Source organism: Lepidothrix coronata, unplaced genomic scaffold (genome assembly GCF_001604755.1).
Source record: "Lepidothrix coronata isolate B3197 unplaced genomic scaffold, Lepidothrix_coronata-1.0 Scaffold0, whole genome shotgun sequence".
Taxonomy (NCBI): Eukaryota; Metazoa; Chordata; class Aves; order Passeriformes; family Pipridae; genus Lepidothrix; species Lepidothrix coronata.
The window spans coordinates 17,242,197-17,253,714 of NW_016690180.1; the positions used below are offsets into that span (position 1 = coordinate 17,242,197).

The 11,518-nt window shown below is 36.8% G+C and overlaps 1 protein-coding gene across 1 annotated transcript; it reads right to left on the reverse strand.

Annotated features, from left to right (window-relative positions):
• Nucleotides 1–849: 849 nt before the first annotated feature.
• PACRGL (PARK2 coregulated like) lies at nt 850–9,070 on the reverse strand. The gene is made up of 6 exons (XM_017827124.1): nt 8,770–9,070; nt 5,334–5,491; nt 3,790–3,857; nt 2,649–2,739; nt 1,369–1,503; nt 850–861 (listed from the first exon to the last, which is right to left on the reverse strand). The coding sequence occupies exons 2-6, from the start codon at nt 5,472–5,474 to the stop codon at nt 850–852; spliced, it is 447 nt and encodes a 148-aa protein (XP_017682613.1). The 5' UTR covers nt 5,475–5,491; nt 8,770–9,070.
• Nucleotides 9,071–11,518: the final 2,448 nt, after the last annotated feature.

Here is an 11,518-nt window from a genome sequence, read left to right on the forward strand (position 1 = left end):
TGCATTTCTTCTGAGACAAGGAAACTATAATTTAGTATTGATAAAATAAAAAAATTTTAAGCATGCAAAACAGCTTACCACACCAACAATTTCAGTATTTCACAGCATATTAGAAATAACCATTCAAATGCAGATATGCTGAAATGGGGAGACACCATTTTACTTACAAATGTAATTATTCAATGTAATTTCTATGTAATTCATAACAATAACTTCCTTTGTTGGAGAAACAGTGGAGCCAATGACTTTCTGCCTCAATTCATTTAGTTCTCTCTACACCTTTGTCACCTGCCAGCAATTATCTACTTCTAGGGTTCCTAGTCATCTTTATTTCTCCCATGGGAAGGTTCTTCCATCCCTAAGTTCTCTAATGGTTTAATTATTCACTTTTCCTCTAGTGGAGAAATAGACTCATAAGAATTTATTTTGTTCTTGTACTAAATTTTAAGTTTATTTAAACAATTATTTTTTCACTCCAGCATTTGAGACCTGAATGTTTTCTTTTTAACTAGAAGTTAACTACTGCTTGTGCAGTAGGTTTAAGAAGACTTTATACCAAAGCAGTGCAACAATAAAAATTATCAGATGAGTAACAGTAATTGAGGAATAGGTAAGAATAATATTTCTAATTTTGTCTTCAAACTAAATCAAATATACTGATAACACAGAATTCTGAACTTCTGTTACACCTCTGATTTGAGACCACAAAGAATTTTCAAGCTTTCAGCAATCTCTATAAAATCAAAACTGAAACACAGCTAGATTAAAGAACAGCTACTTGCTGAACCAGAAAAGGGCTCTGAAAAATATGAAAAAGAGCCAAAAAAGATAACCCTTGAAGCCAATATCTCACTTTGTTTTCTGAAGGAATAGAAAAGTTAAAAACATTTTAAAAATTAACAATATGACCACAAATATTTTAACTGTATTCTTCCCTTTTCCTCATTGACATGTTCTATTTTACCTTTGCAGCATGTTTTGAATTGTTAGATATAACAGATGATTATTTATTCCATCTCCATTTTACTTCACCTCATTTCTATTTTTTGCATGTGGATGTATAAAACCACCACAAATACATATATTTATTTCTGCTTATATACAGACCTTTAATAGAACATTTCCACAAAATTTGCCCATAGCTACTGTCATACAGCTATAACGAGTTGCCCATTTGAATTTACAGTTAAATACATATTTAGCTAATAAACCAAGGCAGGGTTTATAAGAGAAAGAGAAACCATTCCCAACCCCCAAACCAAAACCCATGCAGTAGATTTATCACATTAATATTTTCCATGTAGTTCTTACCAGCAAAAAAAAAAAAATCAAACCCATTAAAATCTCTTCATGAAGAGTAAGACGTACCAGTGTAGCCTTTAAGACTGGAACTAGACGAGGCAACAAGGGAATTGCTTTTTCAGTAGCACCTTCAACCAGAAGTAATTCTCTAAAGCCCTCCTTTGAAACAAATGTATAGGGATGTTTTGTCTCTCTTAGTCCCTGTTGCAAATGTAAAATGTGTTTCTTAACAGTGTGCCTTCTTTTAAACAAAAACACATTTAAAAAGTTCCACATAGCAGCAAGATAATGTTTAGATTTTGTCAGATCAGTTCAAAACATAAAGTACACTAACTCCACCATGTGGAGCCACTCAGTACAACTCTCCTCACAGAATATTCTACTTCATTTTTCTTTTGGAGCATTGAATATTAAAACTCACATTATGAATACTGCCTATTGAATCAATATGTGTACTACCTTTAATCTAACTACCCAAGGTATTTTTTCAACAAGACTAGGAACAAGAGCAGGCTATGTTTTTGTACCCTAAAGGAAAAAAAAAATAGAAGATGAACTATGGAAGGAAAGATGCCCCCCACCACACATCCCTCTCTGTAACATCAAAAACTTGTTGATGGTACAAAGATGCCCTTCTAGTGTAGAAGGCCTGACTGGCAGAACTCAAAGATTTAAAGGGCAATGGCTGAAGCCTTTCTTCTTTCCACAATAGGAGCTTTATGTTACTTTAGGAATTGACAGTTTTGTTTAATCTTTTAAAAATAAAGAAAAAAAAAGAGAATAAGCCACCTCTGGATATGCACTTTATTCTATCTACAGCATTGGATTCATCATTTATTTAGGCACCTGAAACATACTTGGTGATAAATGTCACAGATGGTTCTGAGAAAATAGAAGCCTCAATATAATGAATAGTACTGCTCTTCAGTTTATTTACAGGATGCTATTTTCCTTGTACTAGTTCGATCTATTGAGAAGAACACACTTACTTCAACAGGTAGGCTTAATATAAAAAAATAATCAAAGCAATTTAGTTTACAAAAGAACCTGCAAAACTACAAATGGATTGAAGATTTCATTCAGCAGTTGGAAATCTGAGATGCAGTCTTGCATTTGGCCAGTATGTTGAAGATCAAACAGCTCTACCTAGCTCTCTCAGAATGCTCTAACTAAAGAACTAAAAATAGCAATGCTCTTGACCATTTTCATTCATACAAGATCTTCACAAATTTTTTTTTGTATTTCCCTAGTATGTGAGCCTAAATTAGCTAGCTTAGATTGTTAATAAATGACATTTGCAATTAGGAAATGGTTATATGCTTAATGTTGCAAGAAATTGAGTTTACCTCTGCCAGTGTTACAAGGAGAGGATCAAAGGGAACAGTTTCAGGAAGGCATTCCCATTGCAGTTTGTGCTTTACTGATCCATGCACTAACCTATATAAAGAACAAAGTTTTAACAAATCATCATATAAGAATACATAATTTATTACTACCACTATTCGCTTTAAATGTATCAGCAATTAGTTTGTGGTGTTACTGTGTTATATACACAATCTCATGTTCTCATTAGCAAAATCACAGAATCCCAGAATCAATTAGGTTGGAGAAGACCTCTGAGGTCATCAAGTCCAACCTAGTGTATGTATAATGGTATTTACCAGTGAAATTGTAATAATTTCCCAAAATACAGCAGTTTCAAAATTCTGCTCCTAATCACACAGAAATCAGAAAATAAAGATTATAAAAATTATAGATGCCTCTCATGCCAACACCGAAGACGCTCCTTTTGCAAAGTTACTTATTTTGATAAGTAGCAGGAAACATTTTCCTCAAATGGTAAGGGAAATCAGTTGAAACTGAAAGAAAATCATATTGGAATTTATTATTTACTCCTAAGATACAGATAAAGGCTATGTATTAATGATTATTTTATACAAGTAAACACATGTACATTGTATCAATGATTACTTAAATTTTTGTAAAGTAATTCTGCATCCTAGTAAGAAAACACTAAAATGTTTATTGGCTATCCAAAAGTAATTTAAAACACCATAAACTATTACTTACAAGTATTTTTGTTAATATCTGATATTGCTGACAACTACAGAATTGGAATATTCAATAAAATGTTGTCATACTAAGTACTTCAGATGAAAAAGGCTGCAAGAGGTCTACTTACTAAAATGGCACTAATTTTACTATCTTTGCTGGTAGGGAGAAGTAAACAAGATTACCTGGAGAAATCAAGTCTGCAAAAACTTAACTATTCTTTAAAAATGTGGGTTTAGTATTAATACAGCATAAAAAAAAACCCAAAGGAAGACAATTTCAAAGGCATGGAAAATTGCTTTCTTCTTTGAAAAAAGCTGAGCATTAGAAATCTTTCCAGAAATGAATGGAATCAAACAACCTAACTATAATATCAAACATGAAGAGATGTATTTCATAATATATTTAGTAAAAATTTAAACAAACCCTACACACCTGCACGGAATGCCTCCTTTAGCATATGTAGCAGCAAATGCAGATGTTGGTCGAGAATAAGCACCAAACTGCAAGGACAGAGAGAAGGAGCATTATTTATTCATAACAGTAAAGTTTTATAACTATTATAAATATGTTAAAATGCAGTTTACCAAAAAAAGAACTTAGTCATATGATTCTAAAACAAATAAATAAAAAAAGAACTGCAGGTATGGGGTGGAAAACATATATTTGATACACTTATCAGAAAACTGCTCTTCAGAATCGTCTAGCTAGGAAGTTTTTAAAATGAATAAATAATGTAGAATCAGCGTTCTCCCAATGGAATTACCTTATTTTTCTATTTTCTCTTGCAAATGTTAATACTGAAGCCTTACAGGTTCTTTACTTAACAGATTAAGGAGCTCTCACTTTCCTTATGCTCTTGTATTTATATTGGTAACATGCAGAAGGCAGTTTTATGCAGTTCCATCTTGATCTGGGTATAGACAAAAGTACAAGGTGGCAAGATATGGGAGAAATACCAAAAATTGGGCAAGATGATATGAGGGCACTGGAAATGCACAGGGAGGTTCATACTGGGTGAGAATCTAAAAAGAACTCACTGGAGAAGGAAACTAGGAGCTTCACAGGTAGAAAAGCTGCACAAATTTGTTTTTTATCATATACATGGTTCCTATGCATATGAACTATTGTGTTATTTATTAGCATGATCATTCAATGCTGCTTCCCATTTTAAACACCTTATCACAAAGCATTTAAAAACAAATACCATGAAATCTTAATTTTTATGTGTTTGAACCTACATTAAAATCATTAAAATTGTTTGCATGATTTGAAGACTTCATGGCTTAAGTCATTGTGCTACTTGCAAAAAGATTTAAAGTAAAAAAGATGCCCACATTAAAGTATTCTGCCTCTGTTTATTGCAAGTCAAATTATGTGGACCAGTGGTGAGCTATAATTCATGTATTCAATGCTTGTTCTTCAGGCACGTGACTTCCATGAAATAAGCGACTCCATTCATTATTCTGCTCCCAAGACCCCAAATTTTTCCTAAGTATTACGTATTCACAGTAATTGTGAGTTTCATATAATGCTCACCAGCAATTAATTTGCTAGATTTCATGAAGTCTTGATGATCTTCAAGATGCTGCCTGATTCTTAGTTTCATTGCATAACTGCAATAAGTTCCTCTAAAGCAGCAGGTATCAAAGTTTAGAAGTATATTAAAAAAAAAAACAAACCAACTCTCTATCTCTTAGCTCTAAATCTCTTTTTAGGGCAATAGTACATAGAAGATAACAGTTACCATGCAAGCCACAATTGTACCAAAACACATTTATTAAAAATGTAATAAACAATGTTATGCCTCAGGCATTTGGCTTAGAAGGTAGGGAATGTATGATTAATAACAAAAGTTTAATTTAAATTTAAAAAAACAGGATCAGAGGAAGCATGTTCTGCATGTCATTTCATAAAGTAAGGAAATTTTTTCCAACCAGAGATGGATTTTAAACAACCCCCCCATCACCTATACATACCGGATCGATAGTTTTAGGATTCAGCTTGTCACTAGGCTTTGGCTGCGGTTTAACTGCAGGTTCTGGAGAACATGGTAAAGGAGAGGATGTCTTGCTTTTCTGTGCTGCAGTCTTTGGTTTTATTTGGATGTGTGATGACATTCTTAGAACATTGCTTCCTAAAATAAAAAAAATAATTAAAACATAAAATAATTTTCATTCCTATATGACAGACTATCAAGGGTTAGAATCCTCAGGCCATAAAACTGACATGAACAAACAATCAAGAAAATCTGAATAAGTGCACCAGGAAACAAAGGCTTATTCTTATACATCCTATGCAGTGCATGGGATAATTTTAACAGTCTTGTCACTTGGTCTTTCAAATGCACACATTTCCTAACCTGCTCCCCTTTTCTTGTGTTCTTTGAGACCTGCAGCTAAAGTGAATTAGCTACAGTCTGCCTTTAGGTAGCCTACAGGAATGCAAGCAGCATTATGGGGCTCAGCAGAAGAGCCCAGAGTGAAATAGGTTGGTTGGGTACAGTCACATCAGAAGAAAGCAACAATCTGAGGAATAGCCAGGATGAAGAAATGAAGAGAAGCGCAAGTACATTCAGGACACAGAAAACCCAGTGCAGAATCAGTAAGAGATGAGAACAGAAATGTGAGGCAGCAAAGAAAGAACACAGAAAATGAATTCCAATTCCACGTAAGAACGACTTTTATTTTTTTTAAAGAGTGAAAAAATAACCTTCTGTTTACATCCTTAAATACTTATTTAGATCTTCTAAATGTCAATGCACCAGCTACATGTGTCACTATATATGTATGTAATTGGGTTAAAGTGTCCCTCATAAAATTAATAGTCCTCTGCCTATTTAACATACCAAGTCTGACACTATGATGAACAAGATAAATTATTCCTGGAAAATTACAAGTTTTCAAATGTTAATAAAACTAAAAGAGTGAAAATGCTGGTTTTGAATATTATTAATGTTCAGTAATTTATGCTATGGTGCATTCTGGATGGTGAAAAACAATTTAGTAAATAAGAAATTACAATCCTTTGACACTATATAGAAATGAAAACTATAGGAGGCAAATTAAATAATACACAGAAACAAACATTGCCTCAAGGATGAGCAGAATGCTTGCCATCCAGCTATCACCTTTAGCAAGTTGATGACACCTGTTTTTGTCAAAAATGTGATTAAATTCCAAATACTGAGATCAGGATGAACTAGAGAGGCAGATTTTTTTTGCCATGCTACTCACACACCCACAGCTCTATAAGCCACCTGCCCTAATCTCTGCCAGACTCCTGCACATACAGTCCTTGGTGAGCTTGGTTATTCTAATTCTTCCCTCCAAACAGGACTTCCAGTCACATACTTTTGTCACAGAATCACAGAATATGCTGAGCTGGAAAGGACCCGCAAGGATCACCGAATACAACCCTTAGCCCTGCACAGGACCATTCACAAGACTCACACCATGTGCCTGAGACTATCATCTAAATGCTTCTTGAACTCTGTCAGGCTTGGTGTTGTGACCACTTCCCTGGGGAGCCTGTTCCAGTGTCCAACCACCCTCTGGGTGAAGAAAGCTTTCTAATATCCAACCTAAACCTCCCCTGACACAACTTCAGGCCATTCCCTCAGGTCCTGTCACTGGTCACCAGAGAGAAGAGATCAGTGCCTGTCCCTCCTCTTCCCCTCACAAGGAAGTTGTAGCTGCAATGAGGTCTCCCCTCAGTCTCCTCCAGGCTGAACAGACCAAGTACCCTCAGCCACTCCTCATACGGCTTCCCCTCAAGGCCCTTCACCCCCTTTGTTGCCCTCCTTTGGATGCTCTCTAATAGCTTAATATCTTTCCGATATTGTGGCACCCAAAACCGCACACAATATTCAAGGTGAGGCCACACCAGTGCAGAGCAGAGTGGGACAATCCCCTCCCTTGACCAGCTGGCGATGCTTTGCCTGATGCCCCCCAGGACACGGTTGGCCCTCCTGGCTGCCAGGGCACTGCTGACTCATATTCAACCTGCTGTCAACCAGGACCCTTTCCAAAGCTTTCCAGCATCTCATTCCCCAGTCATCATCTAAATTATGAAATCTTTAGGATTGTTTCTGTTTCTGGTAAAAAATTATAAGGTCCCAGCACTTGTGTAGATATGCTATGTCTTTATGACTTGTGTAAAGAATTAAATCTAGCACCTAAGTTTTAGTGAATGTCAAGAAACAACATATAATAATGATTACCAAATTAGCTAAAATACAAAGCAAAACTAAAACTGAAAGTTTAAATCAATACTTCTTGATGGATGATTTAATCAGAAATAGTGATTCAAATCAGTTCACCCACTGTACATCCTATCTTCTCTATCTTACTATTTCCAGAATGCAGCCTGTCTCCAGTGACAGTCTTTTTAAAAGAACAAGCATACCACAAATAGACAATTAAGTCTCTTCAGAACACACAAAAACTTACATGACACTTACATGAACTATTCGGTAAAATGCAAGTCATTAAAACCAGAAATAATTTGAAGCCCTAAAAGACAAACAATAACACAGAAAGAATATCTACTGATTTTATGCCAGCTTATTATCATTAAACTCTAATCATATTAGTTACAAGGCATATTTTTAACTATCAGAAAAATAAGAATCAAAATATTTTATTTACTATAAAAACACCAGATAAGTTCTTGACAGTAGCATCATATATCACAAAATAGTGCTATCAGTGTCAGCCTTTGAAATATACAATTGCTCATAATATGAACAGTCAGCTTGCTAATAACAACGTAAATATTTTTCTCAGAAAAGTATTAAAAAGTAATTCAGATGTATTTAATTTATTCTCTTTCCCAGGAAGTAGTCAAGATACATGTCAAGGACTTTACTGAGGTTTTAACTAACAACTGAATCTAGAAAAGTCAGTGGTTGTACCATGACAAAAAGTAAATGATAAAAAGTGTGACAATAAGCAGGAACGGTGTCAGCCCTTTGGGACAGAAATGAAGATAGTAGTAAGGACAGTGATAATGGTTTTGTAAAAACGCAATGAGGCAATATACTTGCAGAGGTGGAAGTGGCACTGAGCAGAAAAAGTACTCTTCATAAGGAGGTCTCAACCTTCAGAGATGAAAGCCCTTGTGTAGTCATGAGCTCGGGAAGTCACTCACACGTGTTTGCAGAGAGATCAGACGGCTGAAGTACAGTCATGAATCAAACAAGCGAGGTACGAGGTTTGATACAGAAGTGACCCATCTACTGGTAGATGACAGACTTCAAGCAAAGGACAGACACTTTAAACGGAAATAGGAAAACACCTCTAAAAGACTACTTTCAAAGGAGGAAAAGTGCAGCCTGGAGTTCGGTCCTAGAAGTCACTTAAGGCAGGCAGAACTAAAGTCAGTAGGATTTGAAAGGCGAGGTTGCTTCCTTACCCTGGTGAGCGCCAACTCTCCCGAGCGCAGCTGGGGCAGCGGCAGAAGGAGACGCGGGGCTTCGAGCGCCGTCACTGCCGAGAGGCTCCAGCGGAGACGCTCCGGCGAGTTCCCACAGAGCCGCCGGCCCGGCCCCCGCGGGACATCCGCAGACCCAGTGCGAGAACGAGGGGGACACCCTGCTCCCCTCTCCCGTTCCCACAACTCCCGCTGATCCCGGGGAGCGTCGGGCCGGGGGCAGCGCTCTCCCCGCTCCGACGGCCCCGCGGGACGGGCGGCTCAGCTCCCGGGGACGCTTCCTGCCGGTTGCCAGGGAAACTACGGGCCGCCGGGAGCCCAAACCTCCTCAGAGCTTGCTGAAGAGCGAAAGTCAGATTGAAAGGACGATGGGTTTTAATACTTTACCAGGGAAAAGAGAATTTGAGAATGACTTTTTTTTTTTTTTTTAATGTGAGAAAAGTTTGGCTTTCAGGGACAGCGCCACGTTCCCATTTGTGATTGTCCTTGTTCCAAACACAATGAAAGTTAATTTTTAGTTTCTTTCTCAGATAACCCACTCATACAGTACTGAAATTTCCATCGGAAATACTGTATTTATTCGTACACTGTCACATCTGAATGAGCTTTAGGGTAAATGAGCTTTTGGATAAAAGGGTACTTTTTAACTTGGCCACAAGGGTACTTTCTTGCTTTCTTTAAGAGATATGTCTATTCTTTCATGCAATCAACCATCAATCTCCAAGCAAAATGTTTTCTTGATTTGCTTGAATTTTGTGGGATACAATCTTTCTACCATTGCATTCTTTCTCATTTCTGTCATTTTTACTGAAGAACTGATTGGTACTTTAGAAGTGGATAAGAGAGGCTATTCTCTTGATTTTCCACTAAAATAAAATAAAGTAAAATAAAATAAACCAACCCCCCCCCAAACAAACAAACAAACGAGCAAACAAAACCAACAGGAAAATGCAGAGACACTGTTGAAAAATAGTTATAGACTATTTGAAAAATGCTATAGGCATTAGATTTTGGCCAATGCAGGAATTTAATAATTAGTTTTATCTAACATAAATAGTTTGTATCTCCCAATAATGGGAAGCCATAAGCGAGGACATTTGCAGAGTTAGAATAGGGCTACATAATTAAGTGCCATTGAAATGCATTAGTGCAAGAGACCTTTTGGAAATACAGAAGGAAAAAAAATAATATAAATAATGTTGGAGAAGGGAAGTTTTTTTTCCTAAGTGTTTTTAGCTCAGCTCAAGAGACACTACATTACTTTCACAAAATTATTCACAGTGCTGAAGGTAATAGAGTAATGGATGTCTTTTTATCCATAAATTTTACAGACTAGTAAATAATCTCAGAAAAATCCAATATTTGTAAAGCAGACTATGCAAGTCTTTGAAAATCACACTAAAAATACAAACCAGCATGATCATCTCCATGATGAGAAAAAAAGAACTGCTTTTGTGAGCAAGGTTTATTTTTAGTTCAACGTTTTAGTATCATTTTATACATGTATCTGTTATAGCTGATTAGTGAGTACAGAACAGACTACAGCTATGTTCGAGTGTGGAAGAACGTAGTAGTACAATGCCTAAGTCAGTAGGAGGTATGAACTGCTGTGTTGTATGAAGCAAAATACCACTGATCAGCTCCATGGAGTCAGCAGCTCCCACTGAGTTCCCGGAGGCACAGAAACGACAGGGTTGTAAAAGGACAAGTAAGACTGCAGTCTCTGTGCAAGAGCAGGGCTTAGTTTAGAGTTCAATCGTTTTCCTAAAAAATACAAAATAAAAGATTGTTGCGTACTGCAGTGTGTATGGTACCATAGGGAGTCCTGCTGGACTTAGGGCTTTGAATGCACAGACTGCACTGCTCACCTTGCAGGGAGACTTGGTGTGTGAAATCAGTGTATGAGAGATACCTGCTGATCTGTGGATGCCTGATAGACATGGGGCCCTTCATTTCATATCTTGGGGCATTTCATCTCTTGAACTTAGAGAAATCACTACATCTGGCTCGTTGCCTTCATGCAACCGCCTTCATGCAAGGCTATCTCAGCCAGGAGGTTCTAGCCCGGGGTAGGCTGGCTTTGGTGCCGAACCAGCACATCCCTCCCCATATTAGGCACTCAGCACAAGGCATCCCTGCGTGCCTGCAAAGATACACCCTGCCCCTGTGCCCGTGTCAGCAAGGCTCAAGCACCTGAGTACTGGGAACCTGATGGGTTTGAGTGGGCTTAATCCTCTTGGGTGGGAGTCTAACTCTCCCACATCCGTGGGAAGAATACAGACCAAAATGATCCTAAATTTCTAAAATAGGTTAGGATGAAACGTTATCCTTATAGATATATTTTTCTAACTTGCATGATATTTTTAGAGTTAGGAAAAGAGAAGTCTTAAGGCTAAACACGCATTCAGTCCATTCAGTTCTGATTCCTACAGTATGATCTTAAAATGGTTCACTGTTTTTGATAGTTGTAATACGAAATGCTCTGTAACATTTAAACATATTTGGTGGATGGACAATTTAGGAGGAAAAATACTTTATGATCTACACAGATGTAGATCATAAAAATACTTTATGATCAACAAAACATGAAAAATTTTATAATTTTCTTCATTGTGATGATACCACTTTGTAGTTTTAAATATGGAGTTATGAGCTACCATTTATAACTGTATACTTGTGCAGCTCCAGTTATTATTATGAGTTTCTCCATTATGCATTTTTTGGTTTGTTT

Excerpts from the sequence above, each read along its gene's own strand:
- PACRGL (XM_017827124.1), bottom strand. The coding sequence starts at position 5,474 with ATGTCATCACACATCCAAATAAAACCAAAGACTGCAGCACAGAAAAGC. Across the intron at positions 3,858-5,333 it reads ATCCTAAAACTATCGATCCG|TTTGGTGCTTATTCTCGACC; the intron begins GTATGTATAGGT and ends CTGTCCTTGCAG. Across the intron at positions 1,504-2,648 it reads TCCTTGTAACACTGGCAGAG|GGACTAAGAGAGACAAAACA; the intron begins GTAAACTCAATT and ends CATTTGCAACAG.